Here is a 26,716-nt window from a genome sequence, read left to right as displayed (position 1 = left end):
TAGGTCTACACTTTAAGCTTTTATTTAACTTAAGTAATTGGTTTCAGGAATTTTTTACTTTTATGGCTCAATCAGTCCTGTTTATGTGTGTTGCACTATATTAAAACGATGATAGGACAAAAATGCCTCATGTGCGTTTTTTTTTGTTTGCTAAATAGTTATTATTGATTTCAGAGACAATTTTTTTGTGCTTTTTGCTTAGTTAATGCTAATGATAAAAACACTTATCATAGTACATAGTAAGTGCGAGTCAACAAGCTTTAAACGTTTTTTAATAAGAACTGATTGCCATTTTAAATAATCTTTCAAGATTTTCTTGGAAAGTATTAGTTATTTCTGTAGTAAATGGAACGGAAAGTTCTCTAACTGATACAATAATTTTAGTAAAACTGTATCAGTTTGCTCTTGCTACCTGATTCCGGTCCAAATATAACGGCAAATCTTATTTGAAGATATAGTACACACAAAGTATTGATAAGCTGATAGATTAGCAACACCTGAAATTTGATTATTTTCAGCAGAAAAGGTATGCAATTTATGACAGCGACTGTTCGATTGTCACTCTCAAAATAGTTTCTAGAAGGTCCAACTTGAAAAAAACTACTTTATTGTGGATAATTAAAACGTGTGTGAACCAACTGGATTTTTCCGCTGTTTCAGGTATTCTTTTCTTTATTTGTGCTGTGTTTGATTGCCCGTATAATGTCTGTCTTGTTTAGAATTTAAACTAGAGACTGTTTATTTTTGCTCAAATTTGTTATTGTTGTCTGCGTTTAATTTCGCCAACATCCAAAACTGAATCCAAACTGAATTTCTATTTGTTTAGAGTGTTAATCGATAATAATAAACACAAAAAAACAGCAAGCAAAACAACAAGGTTTTGGCTGCTTTCGTTTAAGGTCAATAACAGAACTTAATATGCATTATCACTTGCCATGTAGTAGTTTTTTTGATAGGTCTATTATTTTAATTTCCAATTCTTACCGCGTTTACAGATGAGCAATTGTTTATATCTATTTTCAAATCGTACCTACTAACGGTGAATCATCGATTTAATGGAAATTAATTAAAAATAGTCTGAAGCTATTTTTTTACAGTGTCAGTGTTGCCAGTGTTGCCACTTTTTTTTATTGTTGGTTTTTAACTTATTTGTGGGGTCATTATCATACACACACATATACTATCCAAGAGATAATTGAGACAAATAATTATGGGGTTGATATGAAGGTTCTTGTGCGATTTAGGTGCCACCGTATTTTTAGTTCTTTTTTGATGAAATCGTTGTCAGATTGTTTATTTAACTTACTTTTACCAAAATAAGGGTGAATCATTTTCGCACAGGAAAAACTCATATTTTCACGTTATTTCCTTTGTTATGGCATTCTCCATACTAAACATAAATGACATATTTTTGATCGGTACCAGCACCACCAGCGTGATGGTTGAACATTTTATTTGGTGCTTAACAACCCTAGCAACGTTGTCAAACAGAACTGCTTTTCTGTTCAAAAATAGTAAAGACATTCTAAAAATTGATTTTTAATTTCTTAAAATGGAAGTTTTCCATATTTTTTCCATTTTTGAGATCTTAATAATTATTGCTACATATGAGTTGGCTACTATGGTTAGCACTAGATTATTTTCAATACATTTACAAAAAATAAATATTGCCGCTTATACTAATCGGACACTAAGGTCAGCATTGTCAACAGTAATTATAGATAGTAAAGTGTCACTTTGCATGTAAAAACTAAAAATACTTATTTAATTTACTAATTTTTAAGCTTTTTAACGATTAAACCCGTTTTCTTGAACCTTCGGTTTGGCAACGTTGCACATTTCCAGTAGTAAGGGGGAGGAATTTTTCCTACACTCAATGTTGGTATATCTACCGTTTTTGTAGTTCTTCTACTGTTCTCCTGTTTTTTGTATATAATCTAACGTTTTTAATTACGTTATTGCCATTATGTTGGTTCTGAAACTTTTCATATACTTTTTCAGTTTATTGAATAGGAAATTTAATAAGGATTCTAAAAATGCGCTTAAAACAGTCATTTTCTTACTTCAAATTATTCTCTAAAACCACGTGATATCTGTCACTATTGTCAAAATTTTACTAGAATTTGCAAGATTTACATTTTAACACAGTTTTCGAAACAAGACGATTTTCTGAGATTTAATAGTTATTTTGACAATTGTCACTTCATAGTCTAGCTAAATAGTCTTCTCAAATCACGTGGCAACTGTTAATAACGTCAAAACTGTCAAACCATGCTCAAAAGTTGCAAAAATCAGGGTTTAGAAACGTTTTCTTGCAGTATTTGATATAAAACTTGTTTCTGAGATTTATGACAGTTATTCTGCCAATTGTCACGTGACGTCTAGCTAACAGTGTTCTACAATCACGTGACCACTGTCACTAACGTCAAAACTGTCAAGCCATGCTCTAAAGTTGCAAAAATCAGGATTAAGAACCGTTTTCTTGCAGTATTTGATATAAAACGTGTTTCTGAGAATTATGACAGTTATTTTGACAATTATCACATGACGTCTAGCTGACAGTCTTTTACAATCACGTGACCACTGTCACTAACGTTAAAACTGTCAAACCATGCTCTAAAGTTGCAAAAATCAGGATTTAGAAACGTTTTCTTGCAGTATTTGATATAAAACGTGTTTCTGAGATTTATAAATGTTATTTTGCCAATTGTCACGTGACCGTCTAGCTAAATAGTGTTCTACCATCACGTGACAACTGTCACTAACGTCAAAACTATCAAACCATGCTCAAAAGTTGCAAAAATCAGGGTTTAGAAACGTTTTCTTGCAGTATTTGATATAAAACGTGTTTCTGAGATTTATAAATGTTATTTTGCCAATTGTCACGTGACCGTCTCGCTAAATAGTGTTCTACAATCACGTGACAACTGTCACTAACGTTAAAACTGTCTAACCATGCTCCAAAGTTGCAAAAATCAGGGTTTAGAAACGTTCTCTTGCAGTATTTGATATAAAACGTGTTTCTGAGATTTATGACAGTTATTTTGCCAATTGTCACGTGACGTCTAGCTAACAGTGTTTTACAATCACGTGACAACTGTCACTAACGTTAAAACTGTCAAACCATGTTCTAAAGTTGCAAAAATGAGGATTTAAACAAAACTCAAAAAGTTTGGTAATTTAAATTTAAATTCTATTTTTTCGAGATATTTAGAATGAAAGCGTACATTTTGAAACACCCTCTACAGGGAAGACTGAAAACTTAATTGAACATGTCTGTCGGGACATTTTAAAAGACAAATAATGGTCTTTAAAATGGCGCAAAAACGGTATCTACGATCAGCCATTTTCGAGATAATCCATTTCTGTCAAAGCAGCTTTTGGACCATCCCCACCACTTCATATGAAGAGAAAAAAAAGTTAAATAGCAAAATTGTTCGTCGAGAACAAACACTTTCCTATACCATTCCATTTAATTTTTTAAAGTTTTCGATCATTTTTCAGCGCTCCCTAGCGGTGGATTTAGAAAGCTGAAAATTATTTCCTCCATTTTGTTATGGCCACATTTACTATACAGATTTTTTTTTCCGCTACTATGTACAGTTTTCGAGAAACAGCCGCGTGCACGGCTTATTGGAACACCCTGTACAAAGGGACACACTTCTTTGTATAGTTAGGAGGAAACTGAGGTAGTCATTAACTAGCTATAAAAACGAAATCCCTAATGAAATCTGATTTTAGCAAAATGTATTTCATCTCACAAATGTTGACAGGTTTAACGACATTATTGTACGAGGTGAATGCAGTTTTCGGTGGCATTTTCTATACAATTTGTGTATTAATCTGCTCGTTCCACATATTGAAGCTTTTTGAATGCGTTACATAATAGTTATTTACATTACTAGTGTGGTATGAGCACTTTTATAGTCTCGAGTGGGAAGTATTTAGCATTGTGGTGAACACACGAGTTTTTTAATTTGCCGTACCACACAGTACAATATTTTATCTACAATTAACTCAGAATTTAGTAATTTTTTACTCTAACTTTGAATTACGTGTAATGAGGAATTTTACAGCCACTAGTGCGATAATAATTGATTTATTGTACTCTTAAGGTGTCTGCCCACTACACCGTACCGTAGTAGGACTGTAATCGTACCGACCCATGCAAACCAATATTCTTTGCATGTGAAGTAATCAGACAATACCAACTAGACCGTTCCGACATCCGTCCAACATCCCCTATAGTTTGCATAGTGATGCCCGACACGGTCCGGTAACGGTCCTAGTATGGTACGGTATACTTTAGCACACTAGTGTGGTAAAATCGATCATTGCATAACTCAAAAGAAGCTATGTAATGGATCATTACCATGCTAGTCGTAGATAAATAGCTATTTTAACATAGACAACCAATCGTTAAACTGTCGACTTAAAACAAATCATTATCAATCAATCTAAATGATTAATGCAAAACGTTTGGATAAACCATAAATATCCCGTAATCGACAGTCCCTCGTATCTAATTAAATGCACCTTGTGTTTACTTAATTTTTATTCAGGTTTTTGTCGAGTTAACTGGATTCGAGTCAAGGATTTCGCCGTCTTTGTATTTTGAATATACATACACACATACATATACAGACGGACCGTACCAAAGCAAACAAGCGTACCGCCTCGCCGTATACCGCATAAAAAATAAATAAATCGTGCGAAAAGCGTTTGCATCCGAGCCAGTTTTCCAGTGTTCCTGAATAGTTTCGGAGATATTGTAGCGCGCTGAAAAGTTCATTTTTCCAACTGGACGACATGGAAAGTGGCGCTAAACCGGACGATGTGAAAAGGATTCATAGCCAACATGCCAGGATTTTGAAAGAAGTAAGTCAATTTTATTTTTTAAATCAATGTTTGCAACACCAAGAAAAAACTTGTTACTAACCAAAATTGTAACTGTAATATGAAGGTTGACATAGTCGTTTGTAACTTTATTTACAAGCTTTTGTCTAAAACTCTAATAGGCTTAATAGCTATTTATGTACCAAGGGCGTTAGAGAGAACGTAATGTCTTGAAGCCTGGGGCCTAATTCTTGAAAGCAATATGACAGAAGAAGCTGACAATTCCTGTCTCATTTTACAGTGATTTCTCTTGATAACTCCTTTCCCTCGTTTCAAGAATACGCATCCTGATGGACATTATACTCTCCAAACTCTCCCTACGCCTGTGGTGCATACAATGTTACAATTTTATATTTCACCCCCTGTTTCTGGCATTAAAGACATTAAATTTAAATTATTTTTCCTGAATGTTGTGACGTTGATAATCCTGTCAGTCAGTGAAAATGGCAAAAGCTGGACGAAATTTTAGAAAATATAAAAGAAAATGCAGCAAAAGCTAACGAAAGTTTATTACCTAAAAAGTTAAGAGCATCCTAGGATAGAAAATAAGTAGTTTTTATGGCATGAAAGTATAAAAATGCCATGGTTAATATTACAAAAAATAAACACTAAGCAACATACCGGTAAAGGTAAATCATACTTTTCAATGTCAGAAACAGTAAATAATTGCTGAATTAGGTGAAATATAACCACAGGCATTAAGGAGAGTATAATGTCCATCAGGCCGAAATCTATCTTTCGGCCTGTATTAGCACATTATGTTCTCTCTAGCGCCCTTGGTACATAAATAGCTATTACATCTTTGATATTACCATCAGACGCCATTATTGTTTGTCAATCAAATGAAACTGTACCTTTTAAGGGCTCTGCTATGACATAAACAGGCCTTTGTGGCACTAAGGTATTATTTTCACCATTAGAACTGAAGTTGGCAACAATGCAATTTTGTACGACTGTGACGTCATTCAAATTTGGTTTGATTTTCGATATAACTCCTTTACACACACTGTGTAGATTAAATATGTTTATAATAAATTACAATACAGAAGGAATATTAATTTGATAAAATCAACACTTTTTGAAGGCAGTGTTTGAAATTAAACATATTATAAGTGAATAAACCAATTAAAGTTTAATTAAGTGTAGTGAAATAGACAAATAACATGTCTGAATCTTATAGCCGAGTAAAAACTCGCTTTACGTCACTAAAATGATAGTAAAAGCACTGTTGCCAATTATTCAACACGCGTTTTAACAATAAGTGGTCACAGTGGGGGCAAACAAATTTTTCAATTTAAGTTTAAAACGGGGTTTATAATTGCCCAAAATGGTTAAAGCGAGAGATGTAGAATAATTTTGATTACAACCCAAATTACACTAAATTATGTCGCAAATTAAATTCGTACCAACATAAAACCATGACTTTGCCATAAAATCAGGCTGATTTGACTGTAGTTGCTTTGGCAACAATGACCGTTATTATGAAAACTATTCTGTCTGTTGGTCTACTATGCACAAAGCACGGTTTATAGTATTTTTTTGTGTTTGCTCACGAAAATTAGGCAGTTTAACCAACAACTCATTGTGTTTGCTGTTAATAGCAGGTCCGTATAAACAAAGGTGGTTGTTTTAGTTATTTGTTATACAGGGTGTTTCGGGAGGAAAAGGAAACATTTTGGGAATGCGTTCAGGAGGTTAAAATAAGATAAATGAACCCATATTGTTTAATTCGATTCTTAACCGTTTCTGAAATCAAGGTGTTTTTAATTCTTAACATTAGTTTGTAGGTATTTCAGTGTTTGTCATTACCTAATTTAATTGACTGATAGTTTTGACAAGCATGGTTGTTGTCAGTTTGAATGATATTGAGCGTTCCGACTCGAAGACAAAAAAGGTTGCATAAGTAATGCCTCACACGTTCACCCATAGAGAGTTTGCCGACATGATATTCGTGTATGATTTCTGCAATGGTAGGGCAATGCGAGCTGTTGATGAATATCGACGTCGTTTTCCAAATCGAAGAGTTCTTAATCGAAAAGGGTCCAGGAAACTGGAATGTTTCCAAGCGTAAGGATTGATTCTGAACGAGAGGAGGGTTTAGATGCTGAAAATAAAGAAAATGTTCTGGATATGGCTGAAGAGAATCCTGGAGTTAGTACGAGGCGGATTAGTGTTGAACTTCAAATACCATCACATGTGGCCGTTTGGAAGACGCTTAGAAAAAACGGTTTAAAGCCTTTCCACGTTCAACCAGTTCAAAGTCTTCAAGAAGGTGATTATGACTTAAGGGTTCAATTTTGTGAATGTATCCATCAAAATCGAGACCTGCACTGTCTACAGATATATTTTATTTACTGATGAAGCTCAGTTTCCCCGCGATGGAATCAACAACTATCACAATGAACATCGGTGGTTCGATGAAAATCCTTATGCCATGTTTGAACGAAACTTTCAACATCGATTCAGTATTAACGTGTGGTGTGGAACGCTCAACGACCAATTGTTTGGTCCTTTTGTATTGGATGGATGTCTTACTAGAGATGGATATTTACGATTTTTGGAAGACCATTTAACGAACATGTTGGATGATGTTCTGCTAATTGTTCGACACCGAATGTACTTTCTGCATGATGAGCCCCGTCTCATTTTAGTCGCAGAGTGCTTAATATCTTGGATAATAATTTTCGTGATCGTTGGATTGGCCCAGGAGGACCTCACGCTTGGCCACCGAGATCACCAGACTTAAATCCACTGGAGTATTGCCTTTGGGGGTGGTTGAAATCACTAGGAAGGTCTCTGCAAATATTATTAGAAACAATCAATGAACAATGAATTAACTAGATTGTACTACCAAACCGATATATTTGGATATGTTCTAGTCCTCTTGCTTTTGATAGTTGAGTTTCCGGGATCAAACTTATTCTAGGAAAAAAAAAATGGCGACAAATTAAAAAAAAACGTTTGCAAGGTTCAAACTCTTCAAACGCCACTGAAAGGTGTCCTCAGAGGTTATTTTGAGAAATGACGATAGTACATATCAGTATGGAAAATCTCATTGAAATGCGTATTTTTGCACTTTCTGGCAACGTTGCATAATTTTTGTTGCTAAATTCATATTTTAAGAATTATTTTAGTTTAAAGTAAGCTTGAATCAGAACGTCATAAACTTGGTTTAAAACTGGTGCAACAACCCATTAGAACACAATGTCCGAAAATTTTAAATTCCGTATGTAAAATTTATATTAAATAGAGACTGAAGGTATACGTTTAAAGAATTACTTTCGCAGCAATTAGTTATTCATTTACACATAATGGGTTTATTAGTAGGTACCATAAAAAGTTGCTTTATTTGCACTGTAAACCGACGCACATTGAATAATAATACACGTATTTGCTGTCTGCTTGAGTGATATCTCTATTAAATAATCCAACTTGTAGTAAAACCATATTTTCTTTAGTAAAATGAAAATATAAACAATAAACTTGACTAACGTCAATCAACTTAATATAATGCAGCTGAATTTAGTGAATGTTTATAGCACATCCCTGATGGGGAATCCCGGTCATTGCTTGATGTTATTAAGTTGTTTTTAAAATTTTTAATTAGTGTATAGGTATTAGTAGAACGTACTTTTATTAAAAATAATAATTAGGGTCGAATATGCAGTAGCCTAAATTAGAATTCATTTAAATAATACGGACCAAGGTGAAAAAGTCGACTGGGTTTACTTTTGCATTAATAGAAAATTTATGTTAATCAAAGACAGTGCATGGAGAATGATAAATAGTTGTCTCGCTTGTTTGGAAATTGATTTTGTTATACAGGTTATCTCAACATCTAAACAAAATAGGGTCGTTAAGAAAATTTTTTTATTTTACTTTTTGAAACTTTTTTATACAAAGATTTCCTAAAATATTACCAGGCCCTCGTCGGCCATCAACTTTGCCTTGGATTATGTTTTGGAGAATTCTGTATTTGTTATTTCTCATGATATGGCCAAAATACTCTAATTTGCTACGCTTAATAAGCATGATTTCAGGCTCACATCCCATTCTTCGAAGTACTTCTTCGTTTGTAATTCTTTCTATCCAAGAGATCTAAGAATTCTTCTGAAAATCCACATTTCAAAAGCTTTCACCTTCATCCAGTCCAATATCTGTTAACATCTCTATCATTTTTCCATGCTGGCATCTGTCAAAAGACTTGGTGTAATCCAAGAAACCCATACCTATGAATTGTTTTTTTATGTGGTGTAGGCACAATTGGTTTTTATTTTTTACGAATTTAAACAAATTAAAATTATGAATAACTATGGCGAGTGATTTGTACGATTATCATGATTTGTGGTTTTTGAGTAATGCCAACTTTACCGCTGATTGTGTTGTTCTGTTTATCACAAAATGATATTATTAGAATGCTAATTGAATGTTGACATTAGTGTTATAAATAGAAATGTCCTATTATTTACGGCTATATCTATAAAAGGCTCTGGAAACTGGAAACCGATACTTCATCATCAGGGTGTACTGTCCACTGCTAGACAAAAGCCTCTCTCATACTTTGCCATTCCCTCCGGTCCTGTGCCATCAGCATCCGGTGGTAAATAAAAATCCATACAGATGAAAAATAACAATTTGAAGTCTAAAAAATATTAAGAACGTTGTTTATCATTTGATAATTGGAGCAAGCAATTTTTACAAGAGAAGAAAAAAAAAGAATTAGAAAATTTGATAAAGTGGCTATACAGGGTTTACGAAATGGAGAAGTTGCGTCTAGTGCTTCTTCTAGTTGCTAGTTGTTTGTTTGTTTGTTTGTAGAATTATTTTATTAAACCCTTACATATTTTTTATTAGAGAAAAATGTCGAATCCAAAAATTGTCTGTCCTTTACTAGTAGTATAAAACAAATTAGATGAATCAATTTATTGGATGATTCACTGTTTTTCGATTTATTTTTATTGACTTAATTATTCTACTTGATTAGTCTGACATTTAGTTTAATTGACCCAGACATTATATTTAATTGGTCTAGTACAGCGTGTTGATTGCTCGTACACACAAGTATGGTGAATTCTGTTATCCCTTAAAGAACCCCGATTTAATTTTGCCCCCGTATACAAAGGTGAGGTCCCTAAGGTTGCCCCTAGATCATCAGATAAATTTTCAAAAGTAATCAAATCCAAATGTTCGTTTGGCATGTTTTAATAAGGGATGCCAAGAAATTTTTACGGACTAAATTTCTAAACCGTTACTATTCAAAATAAAATAGACTGGACAATCTTCTACCCGTAACTTATTTACAAAACTTAAAACTAATAATATTCTACTAGCCAGAAGCGAAACTTGAAAGTCTTTATGGGTACCCACAGTCCACAGTTCCGATCACCAGTGCAGATCACCTCTAGTAGATCTTTTCTTTGCCTGTAAGTCGGATCCTCCTCTGCTGTCAATTCAGTGCCCAAACATCAGTGAAAATCGGTCCAAACAATAAGTTGATCAGGACACACTCCCCAAACTTCTTATTTTTGGAAAATAGCTCAAACGTAAGTTGTTTCCAAAAATCTGCTAACGAAACAACGCCCTTCCAGCCTTCAACGCCCTTCTTTAAAGGTTTCGGTCCAAATGTCTCAATTACTAGGGAAAGTACAAACTTGGAGACAGACACCATCAGTCGAACATGTTTCCTAGCCTCTTCAGAGCTTCTTCCAAGTTTTTTCTTTTCCTTTTACTATTTTTTCTCTTAACAAGTTTTTTTTTCAATCTGATTGATTTTTAACAATTTTTTTTAAATAACGCCTCTACTTTTAATTAACCTATGGCACTTTTAATTAGTTTCGCTCCTGGTTTAAAACTACTTATAAAATAAAATTACATTTTTCTAATTTTGACATGTAAAGTGATACTTTTCATGACTTTTAAAGTAAAACTTTTTCCAACTGGTGTTGAAAAGTGCTTTTCACCACCATTTATGAAACGTATGTAGGTATATCTACTATGAAAAAAATGGTTAACTCAATATTTGAATTGTTTATATTCAATAAGATTATTATTCCTAGAGAATAATTAACATAAAAGTCAATAAGGTAATAAGGAAAAATTATTGAAAATATGTAGGTGTATGAAACTTGGTGAAAAACTAATCTTTATACAGGGTGGTCCAGTTTTAAGTGTCAATAATTCACCATTTGATAGCCAATCAAAAAATAAGTTGACTTGCATTATGTCATTTTTCTGAAAAACGTTTCCTAAGGAAGATACAGTCCTCCAAATTTCAATTTAAAAAATCGTTTTATATTTTAAAACTGAACATCCAAGACTTGTGAAAGTCCAAATTTGTACTGAATAGTCTAAAAACTTTTTTACTACTAGGAATGGTCTTATGATTCGCTTTCTCAGACTGCCATCCTGGTTGAGTGTCTGAAACTGGCATTCAAGAACTGAAATCAAGACAAAGATTGTATTGTGCATGAAACTCATTTTTTACTACTAAAAATAATATAAAAGTTGACTTTTAATGCTAGAACTGACTTTACTAGGACTAAAGAGAGCCCAAAAGTATATTTTCAAGGCTTTAATTGGTGTACAACTCAATTTTCTGGACTGGACAACAAGTCTAGAAGTAAATTAAATTTTCGGACTATTTTATTTCTAAAAATTAGTTCTCAAGACATTATTGTAGTATTTGGTACCAACATTTTTTACTGTTATTACTGAAGAAACTTGACTTTTGGAAATAGTCTTAAACTCGATTTTTCAGTCTTAAAAAGCACTAAAAACAGTCTGAATTTCTTAGAGATGCTACAATTTATTGAACGTATGAGTGTAGAAGTCAATTTAATAGTGAAGAAGCTTGAAATAACATTTTCAAGATTATGGTCAGTGGACAAACTGGCTTTTAGGCCTGATAAGTCAAAAACTTTGTAAAGATAGTCTTGAAACTCGATTTGAGGCACTGAAAACAGCCTTAAAAGACTAAAAACAGTCTAGTTTATTAAGAAATACCCGACTTTTTAGCACTGAGGTGTCTAGAAGTCGATTTAATAGTGACAAAGCTTGGAATGCTATTTTAAGTCTATGAAGAATGTAAAAATTGTTTTTTAAGTTTGCTATGTCAATAACTTGGTAAAGATAGTCTTGAAACTCGATTTTCCAAGCTGAAAGCAGTTTTGAAGCACTAAAAATAGTCCAGAATTCGAAGAAGATGAAAAGCACGAAATATTCGTTTTCAAGACAATTTTCATGAATCTAATGTCAATGTCCTACATCTAAGACTATTTTCAAGACTAAAATATTGAAATTTGTCTTCAAATTATGAAAACTTACTTCATGTGCAAATTTTAAGCTTCTGATGTCACTTTTAGTTAGTTCAGTCACATTTTGGGGTTCAAGTCAATTTTTAAGGTTTAAATGTATGAATTTGTAGTAACAAATTCTTGAAAAAGTAGTTTTTATGTCTACAAGTCAATTTTTAGTATTAAAGTCTCTCGATTTGCATGAAAACTGGTTACAAACACAATTTTTAAGCTTCTGAAATGTTTATCTTTTCTAATTCAATTTTCAAAACTAAAGTCTTTTAGTTTGTCCGGAAACTATGAAAACTGGCTACAATAATATTTTTTCAAGTGAATTTTCCGTTTCCAAGACAATTTTTAAGTTGGGTTGGGTTAGTTTTGGGTCTTTGACCGTAATTACGTGTAATAAAGTGCTTGTTCAAAATTTAATCAATATTGTTCCAACGGTCTGACAGTTATGACAAAAAAAAACGATTTTTTAAACAGAAATTTGAAGGACTGTATTTTCCTTAGGAAGCACTTTTCAGGAAAATGACATAATGAATGTCAACTTATATTTTAATTGGCTATGGATTGGTGAATTATTGACATTTAAAACTGGACCACCCTGTATATATTTATAACACAATTTGAGGAATTACTGATACTGACTCCAGATGACAAAGACGTGTTTGCATTTGTATTTATTTGTGTATTTTGCACTAAAGCTTCTCCAAGAATCCTGGATGCAATTCTCCGCTTATTCTCTACGGAATTGTCGACGTAACCTTCTGCCACTGCGTTGGACTTCCATTCTCCATGTTGCTTAATTTTTAAAAGATCTGCACCAGAATCCGCAAGCAGTGTAGTCGATGATCTTCGAAAACAGTGACCAGTGTATAGAGCTGGATTGAGTAATTTTAGAAACGCCGCTATATTTTTCGGTATATTTCCGAAAGTATTAATACCCACTGGTTGAGGTCCACATTTTCCGTTAGAAAATCTATCCTGTTTCATGTTTGGTGGTCGAAACGAAACGTACTTTTTTATAATTTCCATGAGGTCTAACCCGTCCGTATGTTTGTCTTTGTGTTAGGAATTGTTACTTTAAAGTACTGTCCTTCATCAACGAGGTTATCTAGGCGAAGACATGTTAATTTACTTTTCCAGCAAGCACCAGAGATTCCAATAATCAAGGCCACCTAAAATAACAAATATCCATTATTATAGCCGGGTTAGGTATTGTCATAAACATCTTTAGGTGATGTGAATCGTCAACTTTTGTGACAAAATTAGCAATGTTTTTTTTTTCGTCAGGACATTTGACTTCTTAGGCTGATAATTTTTGGAGTGGAGTTTTAAAAATGCAAGTAAACAGTAAATTTCTTGATGTTCACATTTCTTTTTAGAGTTAGAGATAGAATAGACTCCATAAGGTGGAATTCTTCATGGTCTTCTTTCCTTCGAAATAGGTCAACAAGACCTTCTCGTTTATATGATTTACATTTTTATCTTTGCACCAAGCATCAAATTTGGCATATGCCAAATCATACTTTCCATTCGATTTTGTCGGAATAACAGTGGATCTTTGGGCGGCTTCTTCAATATCTTTGTTAATATCACTTTCTTCGCTTGACATGGTTTTGGTACTTACCTTTTAATTAGCAATGAAAAGTAACACCAAAAATCTGTGATCAATAGTAATGTGTCAAGCTTGACTTATTTTGGGAATCTAGGCAACGGTACATAGTACACCTGCAATATTTCAAAAAGAGTATACCTGCATTATTTTAAAGTCAGGTGATTTACAAGTATTATTCTGTATGATCGTATTCTGAACGCCGAGGTCAAAATTAGAAAAAATCTTGTATGAAACAAGTTGGGAAATTAAGAAAACGTACTTGTCCCCACTGGTTAAATAAATAGCTATTAAATTTAAAACTAAAAAATCTCGAGGACCTAGAGGAGAGAACAACAAAAATAAATACTCGTAAGACTGGAGAAGTCTCTAGTCCTTACAAGTAACCAGAATTAAAAATATCACTATTTAAAAATATGTTTATAGAATATATAACTAAAGGGAATCCCCTGTATTGTAATTATCCACGTTCGTTCCTGCTCAGCACATTATTATAATTTCGATTATTCCTGAGTAAACCGTATTTAGTTAAGAACTAGTTTCTGTTAGATTTCAAGGATGGCAAATAGCAATTCCCTTAAAACGTTAGACCTCAACCGTCTCCGTATTAAACTTGTTCTAGAAAATGAGGGCGTTTAAAACCTCGCCACTGAAATACGGTTACGATCTCATCCACCTTGCAATTAAATGTCGGATAACAGATGGTTTAGACTGTGTTCCGACGATACTTAGAAACGAAGGTAATGTCACATTAAACAGACGCGATTTCCTTAATAGGATTTTATTATGCCTTACTAAAAACGATTTCATGCGACAATTATCACATAATCCTACTATGTGCACCGAGCAAATAGTGCTGTAAAATTTGCACATGAGTGCTAATATATGCTACAAAATCACGCGCTTATATACATACATATTAGTACCTAAATATTGCTTTAGTACTAACAAAAACACCAGTAATATTCAGTTTGATGACGGGAGACCAGAATATAAGTTTTGTCGCTGATATGATGGTTATGACGTGCATAAAAAATAAGGTGAGTTTCTTTATACTTGCGGTCTTTTTGTAAAAGATCAAACTTTATTGGATTTAATTGGACTTAATAATATGGATGTATGATTCATATGTATGAGACCTTTGAACGACACTAGTTAAGGTCGACGGTACATCGGTAATCAGACGAAGTCAATTAAAGCGTTCCTTTATCTGTTATTATTTTAATGATGGTCATTAACCAAGTAGAGAGCAGTTATTACGTGGTGTGAAAAGTAATTTCTGGTCATTATTAGTAATTAGTAGTCTTTTCACAAAAAAAGGTACGTGGATAATGCTGAAATAGCTATTTATGTAACCAGTTACGAAAAGTTCGATTTTGTGTAACGAATGAATGTTTGTAGGGCGAGCGCAGCGAGGTCCTACAATTTGAATGAGTTAAACAATAAGACATTTTCGAAACGTATTGCATACATAATTTTTTCTAATGTTGACCAAAAAGCTGTGAAAACCATATTTTAAAGTGATTTAACACAAATATTCACTTTCATAGTATTTTGTATAAACTGTGACAACGACATGTTATGATGGATGTCGCCCATATGTTTCTACGGATATGCATAAAAACAGGGAGTGATGAAATGGATGAAATGAATGAAATAGTTATGAAATGGACTTTTCATAACTAATTACATAAAGTTTTACTTTTCGTAACTAGTTACGAAAAGTAAAACGTTTTGTCACGCTAATCAGTTTTGAAAAGTGTCACTTTATATGCGAAAATTAGAAAAAATATTTTCTTTTGAAAAACTGGATAGAGACCTAGTTAACAAACTAGACAGCCTGGAGAAAATTAATTTTTATTTAAAAATCAATAATTTATTTTCTCAAAAAATGCAGTTGTAGTATTTGGTCGTTATTTCGAAAACCACTGTAAAATTTTACTGGGATAGCACAATAACATAATTCCCATTTACCACAAGTATTTATTTTTGTTTTATTTGGGTCTGCTTACTTTGACTAGAGGGTGTAGTGAACCGAAAATGTCCTAAAACACGTTGTCCTTTACACATTATCAGGTACAGCATAACCTGAATATTTTCAAAACATTTCTGTTTTGCAGGACGAAGAGTTTTGGATTTCTAGCGAAGACCTGAATACGGAAAACAGCAGCGACGATGACCGTTCCAAGACAAAGCACGCTTTCAAGAAGAAGTTGAAACAGAAAAATCGAAAACGTTCTTCCCCCAACATTAGATTGCAGAGACCTTCTATACCGTCAGTGCCAAGCACATCAAAAGACTTAGGTAATTTTGGTTTGTTTTTTTTTTAACCAATACTTCATCAAATCTCAGAGACTCTAAAACTCTCTTTTGAAATACTTTTAAAAACTGATAAACTGGTTGAAACGTTTTGTGAGCTATTAGTTAGTTGTTGTGCATTTAATGGTGTGTAGTAAGCCTGACAGGAAAGATCTGGGGTTGTAACCTAAGTATTCTGATATGGATGTATACCACCATGATTTATTACGTATGGGGAGGCTGCTTGGTACAATAAAACCAGACAAGGTACTTACTGCTAGGCATACCCATAGCAAATACAAAGACTGGCATATGCATAACAGGAGCCATGAGAATATGTCCTACAGCGGCAATGGAGGTCGCTGAGGCAGCTTTGTTTAGAATGGCTAAGAACGGAGTTGGAGGAGGAATGCTGGTAAGTAAGAGATCTTGGACCATCTCTATCAAAAAGCATTCTACATCTGACGTATTCAAAAGATTAAACTATCAGGAAATTTTACTTTGGAAGTACGTTTTTCACTAAGGTAAGCAACAAGAGAGAGTGGACCAATAAATCTGTTACTTACCGTCTGCTCGAACACGCCATTAAATGGTATGCGGATGGGTCCAAGATACACAAGGGAACAGAAGCGGGAGTGTTTGAGCCAAGAACCAAATACTTGGAGCCAATGAAAGATACCCCAGTATCTTTCAGGCGGAAATTCACGCAATAGAAAAATGCGCTCAGTTCAGCATTAAAAACGGCTATCGCAAGCAGGATATTGCAATTCTGACCGATAGTCAAGTAGCCATAAGAGGGCTGAGCTCAACCATAGCTCTAAAATGGTATGGGAATGTCTAGGCAAACTCAATGAACTAGGCCGAAATAATAGTTACCTTGTTCTGGGTTCCAAGACACAGAAAGAAGAGATAACCAACATTTTGGCTAAAAAATGGGCCGATACTCTTTTTACAGGACCATAACCAATACAAAACTAAAGTACTTCTTTATCTTAAAATTAAGATATACAAAACTATACTGCGGTTAATATGACAGGATTGGCTGGATTTTTAACTGATTCTTCTCTTCTTCTTCATGTACAATCTCCATGTCGTTGGTTGGCTATCATCATAGGTTGGAGGCACGTGACGCCGAACCATTCTCGTAAGTTTCTAAGCCAGGATATTCTTCTCCTTTCAACAGACTTCCCACGATCTTTCCCTGGATTATGAGTTGCAGGATCTCATACCTTTGAACTCTCATACGTGTCCGAGATATTGCAGTTTTCTCTTTTTAACTTCATGTAGGATCTCTACGCACTTCTTCGTTCTTCTTAGGACCTCTACGTTTGTAACATCTTCCCTCCATGGTATTCTCAACCAATCTTCGCTATCAATATACGTTTAGGGTAGCCTCCACACCATACAGAAGGACCGGGAGGCCTACGAGTTCTTAGATCCATGCTCAGATCGCGACTACAGAGCAGCTTCTTGATCCTCATAAAGAATGCACAAGCCTTTTTAATGTGAATCTTTATTTCTGAAGAATAGTCCACAGAACAGTTGACACTTGTCCCCAAGTAGACATAGCTCACGAGGCCTTTCAGCTTTTCGCCTTCCACATACAGATCCTCATTTGGCCATTCAGTTTTGGTCACAATCATGTATTTGGCCTTTTTGACGTTGAGTGTTAGACCATATTTTCGACTAGATGTTGACGTTATTCAACATATTTTGAACGTCGGATATGTTTTCTAGACAGTTGTTGTAAAAGCTGAAATTGCAACAGACACATCACGTGACTTTGATTATGTCATTTTAGAGGTGGCAACACTGTCCAAGCCAACTGACACCTGTCAAAAACAGTCACGTGACTTTAAAATGAAATTTAAACGTTGATCAATTGGTAAATTAAATTTAGACAGCTGTAAAAGCTGAAATTGTAAAATACACGTTACGTGACGTTAATAACACACTTTTAAGCACCACTGTAAAAGCCAGTTGACACCTGTCAAAAACAGTCACGTGACCTTAAAAATGTAGTTTAAATATTGGAAAACTGGTAAATTATTATAATAATTTGTAATGAATATTGTTTTAACTCAATATCATGTAACACAGATTTTACCATAATAATTACATGTGCCTATGCTGTTCTGTTCAAATTTCAATCAATTTTGTTATATTAATACACTACATTTTGAAATATACAGACAATGTCTCAAAATACTCTCAAATGTCTTATAAATATCTCAAAATGCCTCGTAATGCCTTGTAATACCTAACAATGCTTTGTAATAATGGGAAAGTGCCTCATAAAACCTCCAATGTGTACACCAAATTACCTCGGCGATCTACCCCTCGACAAATGCAGAGTATTCAAAAAACAAGATCAAAAACAGAAATAGTACAGAAGTAAGAAGTACAGATAAATTTAAAACTAACGCTCTGCGTTTACTCGGCTCTAAGTTGGTGTAAACCTAGTTCACTGAGTAAGAAAGTCATTCTGAATATTTCTGCTCTCTTGCAAAATTTCCTCTAACTCTAAGCGTTTCCGAGATATTTGTCGTTTTTTACTTTTTTCAACTTTAAAGTATCCAAAATTTTCAAAATTCTGTAACTCCTTTATTTTTTTGGGATTTAGGGACCGAAAAAAAGTAAAATATTCGTTTTGAACAGCTGTTTTACCTCCGCTAAACCTCTTAAAAATGATCATAAACTATACTGGAAGCGTTATTTGTTTTTAATAGTATCACTTCAAGAAACTATCTAAAAAAGTAAATATTTCTGTCTGGTTGACTTTTTTCTAAAGAAAATGGAAGTACATCGTTATTACCTCTGATCATTAATGTGTAATTCAATATTGTTCTCAATACTATTGATTTGTCATTATAACATTTTTATATTTTTGATCAACACAGATGATCGACTACTAATGCCAGTATCAGACGACACACATTCCAGATCGACGGACGATTCCAGAACGTCTGACGACGAATATCAAGCACCTCCAATGTCTTCGGAATGCTTATCAAAAAGACTCAGCATGGAGGATTGGAGGCCAATGAAGGGAGCCCTAAAAATTTCCTCCCTTGAGGAAAGCAGTTCAGCTGCTGGTAGGTCGATAGAAGTTTAATTATTATTCTTATTCTAGTGATCTTATGCTATAAAAAATAGATTTTTTTGTATTATTAGGTTGTTGCGCTAATCAGTTTTTTTTTTAAACTAAATATTAGTTTGAGGATTAATCAGAAATAAAAAGTTTTCAGATGATGATAGTGGAAAGTTTCAGTTCTCCTTTAAAAACTGAATATAGCAAGTATATAAACATTGATTTGAACGATGGCACGTTTAAATAAATCACCATATTATTCAGTCAAAATTAGAAAAATAATCCTTACCACTTGAGGTCAGTGTCGAATCGAGGTTAAAAAATTCAGGAATTCTCACACACGCATCTAAAATGTGCTTGTCACGTTGCAAAATTGATGTGCCCACTGTTCACCTTTGAAACTACCGCTGAATCATTGAAGAATACTAATCTTTGAAAGAAAGACTTATTAAACTAATTGTATGACATTTTTAGTGTGTTTTTTAATGGTCACAAGCAGAAAAATAATCAATTGCTGTATAAATAAATTAATCCAATAACAATATGAAAAAATAGTAACGTTTCAATAGTCTAGGTACTTTGACAAAAAAAAATGTAAACAGGATAAGGACAATTGATAATGGAGATTATAGTAAACAAAAAAAATAAAAAGCGTGAGCAGTTGATTACAGTTGGCAGGGGGTGATAAATAAGGGTTGAAATCGTATTATTGCAATTTCTAGCAAAATTTGACGCCCTAGAGAAAAGGGTTCAAAAGGAAAGTTGTAGATACTAAATAGTATATACAGGGTGGTCCAGTTTTAAATGTCAATAATTCATCAATCGATAGCCCATCAAAAAATAAGTTGACATGCATTATGTAATTTTCCTGAAGAACGCTTCCTAAGGAAGACACAGACCTCCAAAGTTCAGTTTAAAAAATCGTTTTTTTTGCTACAACTGTTGGACCAACTTTGATGAAATTTTTAACAAGTAATTATGAAATGAGTACTCGTTATAGGGGGATAGTCTTTATTTTCTACGCTCACTGGATATTATTCAAAATTGACAAAAATGCCTACTTGGGTTATTGTATTTTTTAGTTTTAAAATGGTTCAAAAGGATTAAAATCTGGTGATCTGTGAGGTTTACGAGTTAATTTTTGACACTGAAAATAGTTAAAAAACAGGATTTTTGGACTAATGTTTACTGGCGTTCAATTTTTTAGACTATAAGTAGTGTAAAACTGATCATTCAATAACATTTTTTTTTATTCATTTAAACGCTGGTAACAATCCGAATTTTCGAACTATTTTAATTCTAAAAATTAGTGTTCAAGACTAATATCGTAGCATTTAATGCCAAAATTGTTTACTTTCATCTAGCAGTTAATTTAATACTGACAAAGCGTGAAATGGCATGTTTAAGCCTATGGAAAATATAAAAACAGTTTTTTAAGTCTGCTATGTCAAAAACTTGGTGAAGATAACCCTAAAACTTGATTTTCTAAGCTGAAAGCAGTTTATAAGCTCTAAAAATAGTCCAGCAATTTAAAAGCAAAGTAAAAAACTTGAAAAGTTAGTCTTCAAGTCAATTTTCATAAATCTAATGTCAATATCCTGTATTTAAGACTATTTTCAAGACTAAAATATTGAAATGTATTTTCAAATTATGAAAACTTACTTTAAATCCTAAAATTTTAAGCTTTTGATGTCACTTTTCATTGGTTCAGAGTCACTTTTTGGTGTCCAAGAATTTTCAAGGTTGAAATGTGTGAATTTGTAGTGAAAAATTCTCGATGAAGTACTTTTTCATGGCTACAAGTCAATTTTCACTACTAAAGTTTTTAACTTATCTGAAAACTATAACGACTGACTGAAAGAGAGTTTTTAAGCCTCTCAAGTCAATTTTCATAGTTTCCAAGTCAATTGTCAAGGCTAAAGTCTTTCAATTTGTCTGAAAACTGGTTACAAATACAATTTTTAAGCCTCTCAGGTCAATTTTCACCGTTTCAAAGTAAATTTACTGGTTTCTAAGTCAATTTTCAAAACTAAAGTCTTTCAATTTGTCTGGAAACTATGAAAACTGGCTACAAAGACATTTTTTAAGCTTCTTAAGTCAATTTTCACCATTTTCAAGACAATTTTTAAGTTGGGTTGAGTTGGTTTTGGGCCTTTGAACGTAATAACTCAATTATCTCGTAAACGAAGTTTCAAATCAGAATTTTATAAAAGATACTTTATTTGTCAAATTGAACAAGTAAAGTAAAAAAAAACTGAAATTTTTGCAAAATATCCAGTGACGTAGAGAATAAGGCAGAAAAATGAAAACCATTATTGCTCCAGCGGTCTGACAGTTATGACAAGAAACCGATTTTCCTTGGGAAGCATTTTTCAGGAATAGTGTTAACTTATTTTTTTGATGGGCTATCGAATGGTAAATTATTGACATTTAAAACTGGACCACCCTGTAGATAGATATTTCAGGTGGAAAGTGTTTGATTTCTGTCGAGAAATTAAGTAGAGTGAGAAATTAGGACGAAGTCGAGGTAAACTTTATCTCGAGACAGAAAATACCTTTCCACCGTGGTTTGTATACTTTTTTTTTTCAACCATGATAAACGACTGGTGATTTGAACTGAAATATGACAGTGTCTGCCTAACCACCACTTACTTCTTTTACCATTTGCAATTTACAATTTGGCGATGTCCAGTGGAACATCTCGTTCTATCTGCTTCATAGCCGTCGTTTCCTATCTGCATCGTTTACCTGGAGATAAAGCTAAGGCATGCAATTTGTCCACAGAATGTCCTGAGTCTTATATGAAGCTGTCCGTCTTTCCTATTTTTGGTTGAAGGAGTGTTGTAAGGTACTTTGCTATCTCATACGTAAGGCCTCCTATGGCACTAACGATGGGTTTCAGAGGTACATCCGGCTTGTGTATTTTAGGTAAACCATAAAGTCTGGGTGGAAGGGCCTCTGACTTCTTGAGTTTCGAGCAAATAGCTTTCATCTGGAGCAGTTGCAAAAAATCTCTGGATTTCCTCCCTCGTAAAGAGACTGGATTTCTTCGGAATATATGCTTCCGAACGTCGTTTTAGAAAGGCTTCAAAATCTGGCTTCTTTCATTGAAATAAACCAACACAGCACTTTCATTTTGCACGTCACTTGCCTTAGATCACACCATTTAACAAAATCTTGGCATGACTTTTCATACAATATTCTTGACTTTTTTCGCATCAACTGAAGGAACATATTTTACTGGCTGAATTTGCCATCATTTTCGTCGGAATAGTTTCTTCTTATATGAGATACTTGAAGACTGACATTCAATAATTTTTGACAAGCAAATGTTTTTTTTATTATTGTCTTGGCAACATTAAATTGATCAGAAGGCGAACTCCGTAACGATGTAGGAAATAGAAAACGCATAGAAATAGACAAGAAAGAAAATTTCTTTCTATTAACTGTTGGTACTCTCTAAGCTGTTTTCTATCACATTCGGCTGACACCGTTAACAGAAAACGGGAACTTATCGGTCCTAAAAACATTGACTAATTTCTAGTAATAAATCTAGGGCTTTTACTTGTTTCGTCGTATTCAGGGTTAATGACAAGTATCAATGACAATAATTTGAATAATTCTACGTTTTTTACTTTCTTTTTCAGTAATTAATCATATATTTCAAAGTTTACATTCTAAAATAATCTGTTTTGTTGCCATTTTTGTTGTTGGTTTTATTTATTGTAGTTCTGTCTCTTCAGTTTCTTATTTTCTTGTAAGACCATTAATATTTTTCAGTTGCTTGTAAACATGCTACCAATTTTTATGCATTTTGTGAAGAAAGTAGGATGGAACTTTAGGATGTGTTGATGGAACCCATATAGCCATAACACAACCATTCCATCATGAACAGCTTACACCTCAAAAACAATAACTAATAGATGTATTAACACTTTAACTAAAAACTCAAAAACAAAGAAAGGGGGGTGCAAACACAATCAATTGGTCCCCAACACAACCTTATTGACACAATGTTGACACTGACGGGCATAAAGGTTAAAAAACAAAACATTTGAATTTTAGAAGACGACGGAAAAGAAAGATTGACAAATACAAAATTTCATAGCCGCAAGAGAGATAAAATCATAGCAAGACCTCATTTGGTCTTTCTATTTTACACAACCCGAATAGCTACGTTGAGTGCCGATCTTCGCCAATTGAAACGTAGAGAGTACCATATATTACGATAGAGAAGGGTTTTCTATGATAGCAAAGAAATTTCCTTGCTATTCGTTAGAGAGTTCGCCTTCTGACTGCTAATGACTTTCTTCACTTTTTTTAAACAATGACACCAGCAAATAAAGCGAAACCCCGTGAAATAAAATCAACATACGGGATGACTAAAGTGATACTTACACCTTAAAAGTTAAAAATATAATTATTTAATTATTCCCGGCGTACAAAAAATGTGATTTGCACCTCTGGCGTAAACCACTTTTACGCCCTTGGTACAAAAATATTCACATTCTGTCACATTTTTATATGTTTTACACAGTTAAAATACTTTTCAAATAAAAATATAACCAAAAGAATTGGTCATGATAATTAATAAACCTTCTTTCCTGAAACGTTGATGTTTTGCAAAATCCAATTTTCCAGTTGCCGGCTATATAAAATTATTATTAACTGCATCCTGTTATTAAACTGGCTTAGTATTTTTCCAAGTGATCTAGTCAGAAAATATTACTCGCCAAGTCCAAAAGTCGCCGCATGTTGTTCAAATATTTTTAAGCTAAACAAACCGACTCGAAGGGTATTTTTAACCAGGCAGTTTGTTTTAAGCCATCATCAACCGTTGAATAACAGTCGTAACTTATTCCGATTGTCATAATATTTTTAATCGTTCAAATTTAACCTTTTATCGTGACAATTACACCTTTAACTACTTGATCGACGTGTAAATTCTACAAAACAGCTGTTAAATCTCAATGAATTCATTGTTTTATTTAAGTGAATTAAAAAAGAAAACTAAACGCTGGCGCGAGTGTTTTAATTATTTACTCAAGAAAAAAATACAATTTTTACAGGCGATTCAAGAAAAAATGTTAATGAAACTGGAAACTTTTACGATGCGATGCTCGACAAATTAGAATCGTTAAAATCCTGTCCGTGTCCAGAGTTTGAACAAACTTTTAACGAGCTCAAAAATACCCCCGAAGTTAAAGAAAAACTGGATTTTATAAACAAATTGGATCTGGAAATTAACGACACTATAAATCGTTACAAGGTTTAGAAGTGTAATTTTTTAAACTTTTTAAACACATCTATTGACATTAGGTGGAACGAGAAGAGCGGTTATCTACCGAATTTGAAATGTGTCAGGCTTTGAGCAAGGAAAAGCTGCATGAAGAGCGCGACGTTGATAAGTTTCTCGAAATGTGCAACTTTCAAGAACACCAAAACTACAGAAATGAGGATCTAACTCAGGGTAGTAGTTCAGAAGAAACTGAACAGGTTAACGAAGTTTACCGACAAAAAAGCGAATTCGATTTTCCCTACTTTATTAAGAAAAACATTGACGTAAACGTTGTCTGGTTTGTATCGATCAAACTTTTTTAAGTAAATTGGTTTTCCAGACAGCAAAACAAGGTGCTATGGCAAGTTTTTCATTGACAGACGAGGAAAAGGCGGAAATTGCTGACATTCTAAAAGATTTAGGTTGATTTCAATACCATCTTTAAGAGGGTGTTATAAAAGTATTTTCTAGACAATTGCCAGTTAGATGACGTAGAACTGTCTTTGTCCTCCACCTCAATCACTGAACCGGCTCCTAATGAAGAAAATGAGGAGATTTTCAGGAGAGAAAACGCCTATTCACTGGGCGATTGTGATAAAACCCGATTGGACGAGATCGATTCCGAACTTAAGGTTACTTTTCCTATTCCAATTCAGAGGTAATCATTAAATTTGATAGTTTTTTTTATTAGAAATTGACAGAAGATCGGGGCGCCCAGGAAAATGTAGACAAAGAAACTCCGGTGGTGAAAGACGAGGAATTTTGGAAGAAATTCGTATTGGAGCAGTCGTTGAAAGACATAGACGCCCAGCTTGACAAGTTGTATGCCAGTTACATTGAAGACGAGAAGAAGTTAAACAGTAATTTTGAAAATAGTGACGAATCAGGTTGATGTTATGAAAAACGCAATAGTTCGGAATTAAATTCTTGTTGTCTATATTCCTTCAACATATTATTATTAGTAAAGCTATTTTAATTATGAAAAGGATATTCAAGTAGAAATATAGGATACCACCAAAATCTACAGTAATACAATTTATGTCAGTTAATTTTTAATGTCCGACAGTGCTATTATTTTATCAATAATGACACCTATTAAGGTTAATTATCTAAGAAATGACCATAGGGCGTTATTTTTCATAATGCCCTCTGACCATTTTTTAAATCAAATCGTTTAAATCTCGAATTTTTATTTTCAAAGATCAAGCAGAAACAAATAAGAAATAGAAGAATTAAAATGAAAGGCACAGTTCTCAAATTTGCCCGAAAAGTTGGAGGGTCCATTCTTCAGAGCGCTTATTGTGATACTGGTACAAGTTGTAGTTAGCCACAAGAGATGCATTCATCTTCTTGGAGCTGTCGCTGCCGCCAACATCTGCGCGTGCCACAGAAGCACTCTTCCATCCTTCTAATCTCATTAGACTGTCTGAACTACCCTCTGCATCAGAGTGAAGTGACACCTTAGGCACTTTTTTGCATCAGCGAGTCGTAGATATGCAGCAATCTTAGAGGGTACACTTCCAAACGTATTTTTGCCCACCGGCTGTACGGTCTCAGTAGTTTTTGTAGGTCTTAAGGATGTACACTCTAACTAACTAAGATTTATCGCAGACATTTCAGTTTCTTCAATAATCAAGAAACTTCTTGATTGACCAATTTTACTTTCACAAAAACGAACAGGTATGCTGTCACATACATGTCACACTTAATTTTATTTTGAATCAATCATCATTTAACGGTTTAGAAATTTAGTCCGTATAAATTTCTTGGCATCCCTTATAAAAACATGTGAAAGGAACATTTGGATTTGATTACTTTTGAAAATTTATCTGATGATCTAGGGGCAACCTTAGGGACTTACCATTGGATACGGAGGCAAAATTAAATCGGGGTTCTTTAAAGCACAATATAATTCACGATACTTGCTTTGAAATACGGATACAACTTTTTCGACAATTTATCTTTGGGATACACTTTAGTGGTCAAATTGTTATTAGCTACTTTATAAGGCGGACCAAAAATCACCTAATCATAATCTACTATTGCTGATCTTTCTTGCTTCTTATTTCCATTTTATGGTCACGAAATACGTCCCTTCTGCTTATTCAAACAGATTGCCTTTAAAGGGCTTAATTAACAGCCACGAATTCGAAAGGAATGACAAATCAAACTCATCTTTTTGAATTTCAATCCATCAAATAACAATTCGACAAATAAATTTGCAAAGAAATAGGGATGCAACT

General features: G+C 33.7%; 1 protein-coding gene and 1 long non-coding RNA gene across 5 annotated transcripts; one reads left to right on the top strand and one right to left on the bottom strand.

Annotated features, from left to right (window-relative positions):
- The first annotated feature begins 487 nt into the window (after window positions 1-487).
- LOC145725059 (uncharacterized) lies at window positions 488-25,410 on the top strand. 4 transcript variants are annotated; one of them, XM_081973638.1, is made up of 10 exons: window positions 488-526; window positions 574-660; window positions 4,563-4,878; window positions 15,927-16,110; window positions 19,005-19,199; window positions 24,265-24,464; window positions 24,515-24,757; window positions 24,814-24,895; window positions 24,945-25,105; window positions 25,165-25,410. In XM_081973638.1, the coding sequence occupies exons 3-10, from the start codon at window positions 4,810-4,812 to the stop codon at window positions 25,363-25,365; spliced, it is 1,335 nt and encodes a 444-aa protein (XP_081829764.1). In that variant the 5' UTR covers window positions 488-526; window positions 574-660; window positions 4,563-4,809; the 3' UTR covers window positions 25,366-25,410. The 4 variants fall into 4 exon arrangements, with proteins under 4 accessions (XP_081829764.1, XP_081829767.1, XP_081829763.1 ...); XM_081973641.1 differs by having other exon boundaries at window positions 520-660; window positions 24,515-24,691; XM_081973637.1 differs by having other exon boundaries at window positions 520-660.
- Window positions 12,781-13,353, bottom strand: LOC145725070 (uncharacterized). The gene is made up of 2 exons (XR_014177162.1): window positions 13,136-13,353; window positions 12,781-13,072 (listed from the first exon to the last, which is right to left on the bottom strand). It is a non-coding gene; the product is annotated as an uncharacterized LOC145725070 (long non-coding RNA).
- Window positions 25,411-26,716: the final 1,306 nt, after the last annotated feature.

Source organism: Ips typographus, linkage group LG2, assembly GCF_016097725.1.
Source record: "Ips typographus isolate SLU linkage group LG2, UJ_Ityp_2.0, whole genome shotgun sequence".
NCBI lineage: Eukaryota > Metazoa > Arthropoda > Insecta > Coleoptera > Curculionidae > Ips > Ips typographus.
This window is presented reverse-complemented; position numbering and strand designations above follow the sequence as displayed.

Excerpts from the sequence above, each read along its gene's own strand:
- LOC145725059 (XM_081973638.1), top strand. The coding sequence starts at position 4,810 with ATGGAAAGTGGCGCTAAACCGGACGATGTGAAAAGGATTCATAGCCAA. Across the intron at positions 24,465-24,514 it reads ACACTATAAATCGTTACAAG|GTGGAACGAGAAGAGCGGTT; the intron begins GTTTAGAAGTGT and ends TATTGACATTAG. Across the intron at positions 24,896-24,944 it reads TGACATTCTAAAAGATTTAG|ACAATTGCCAGTTAGATGAC; the intron begins GTTGATTTCAAT and ends AGTATTTTCTAG.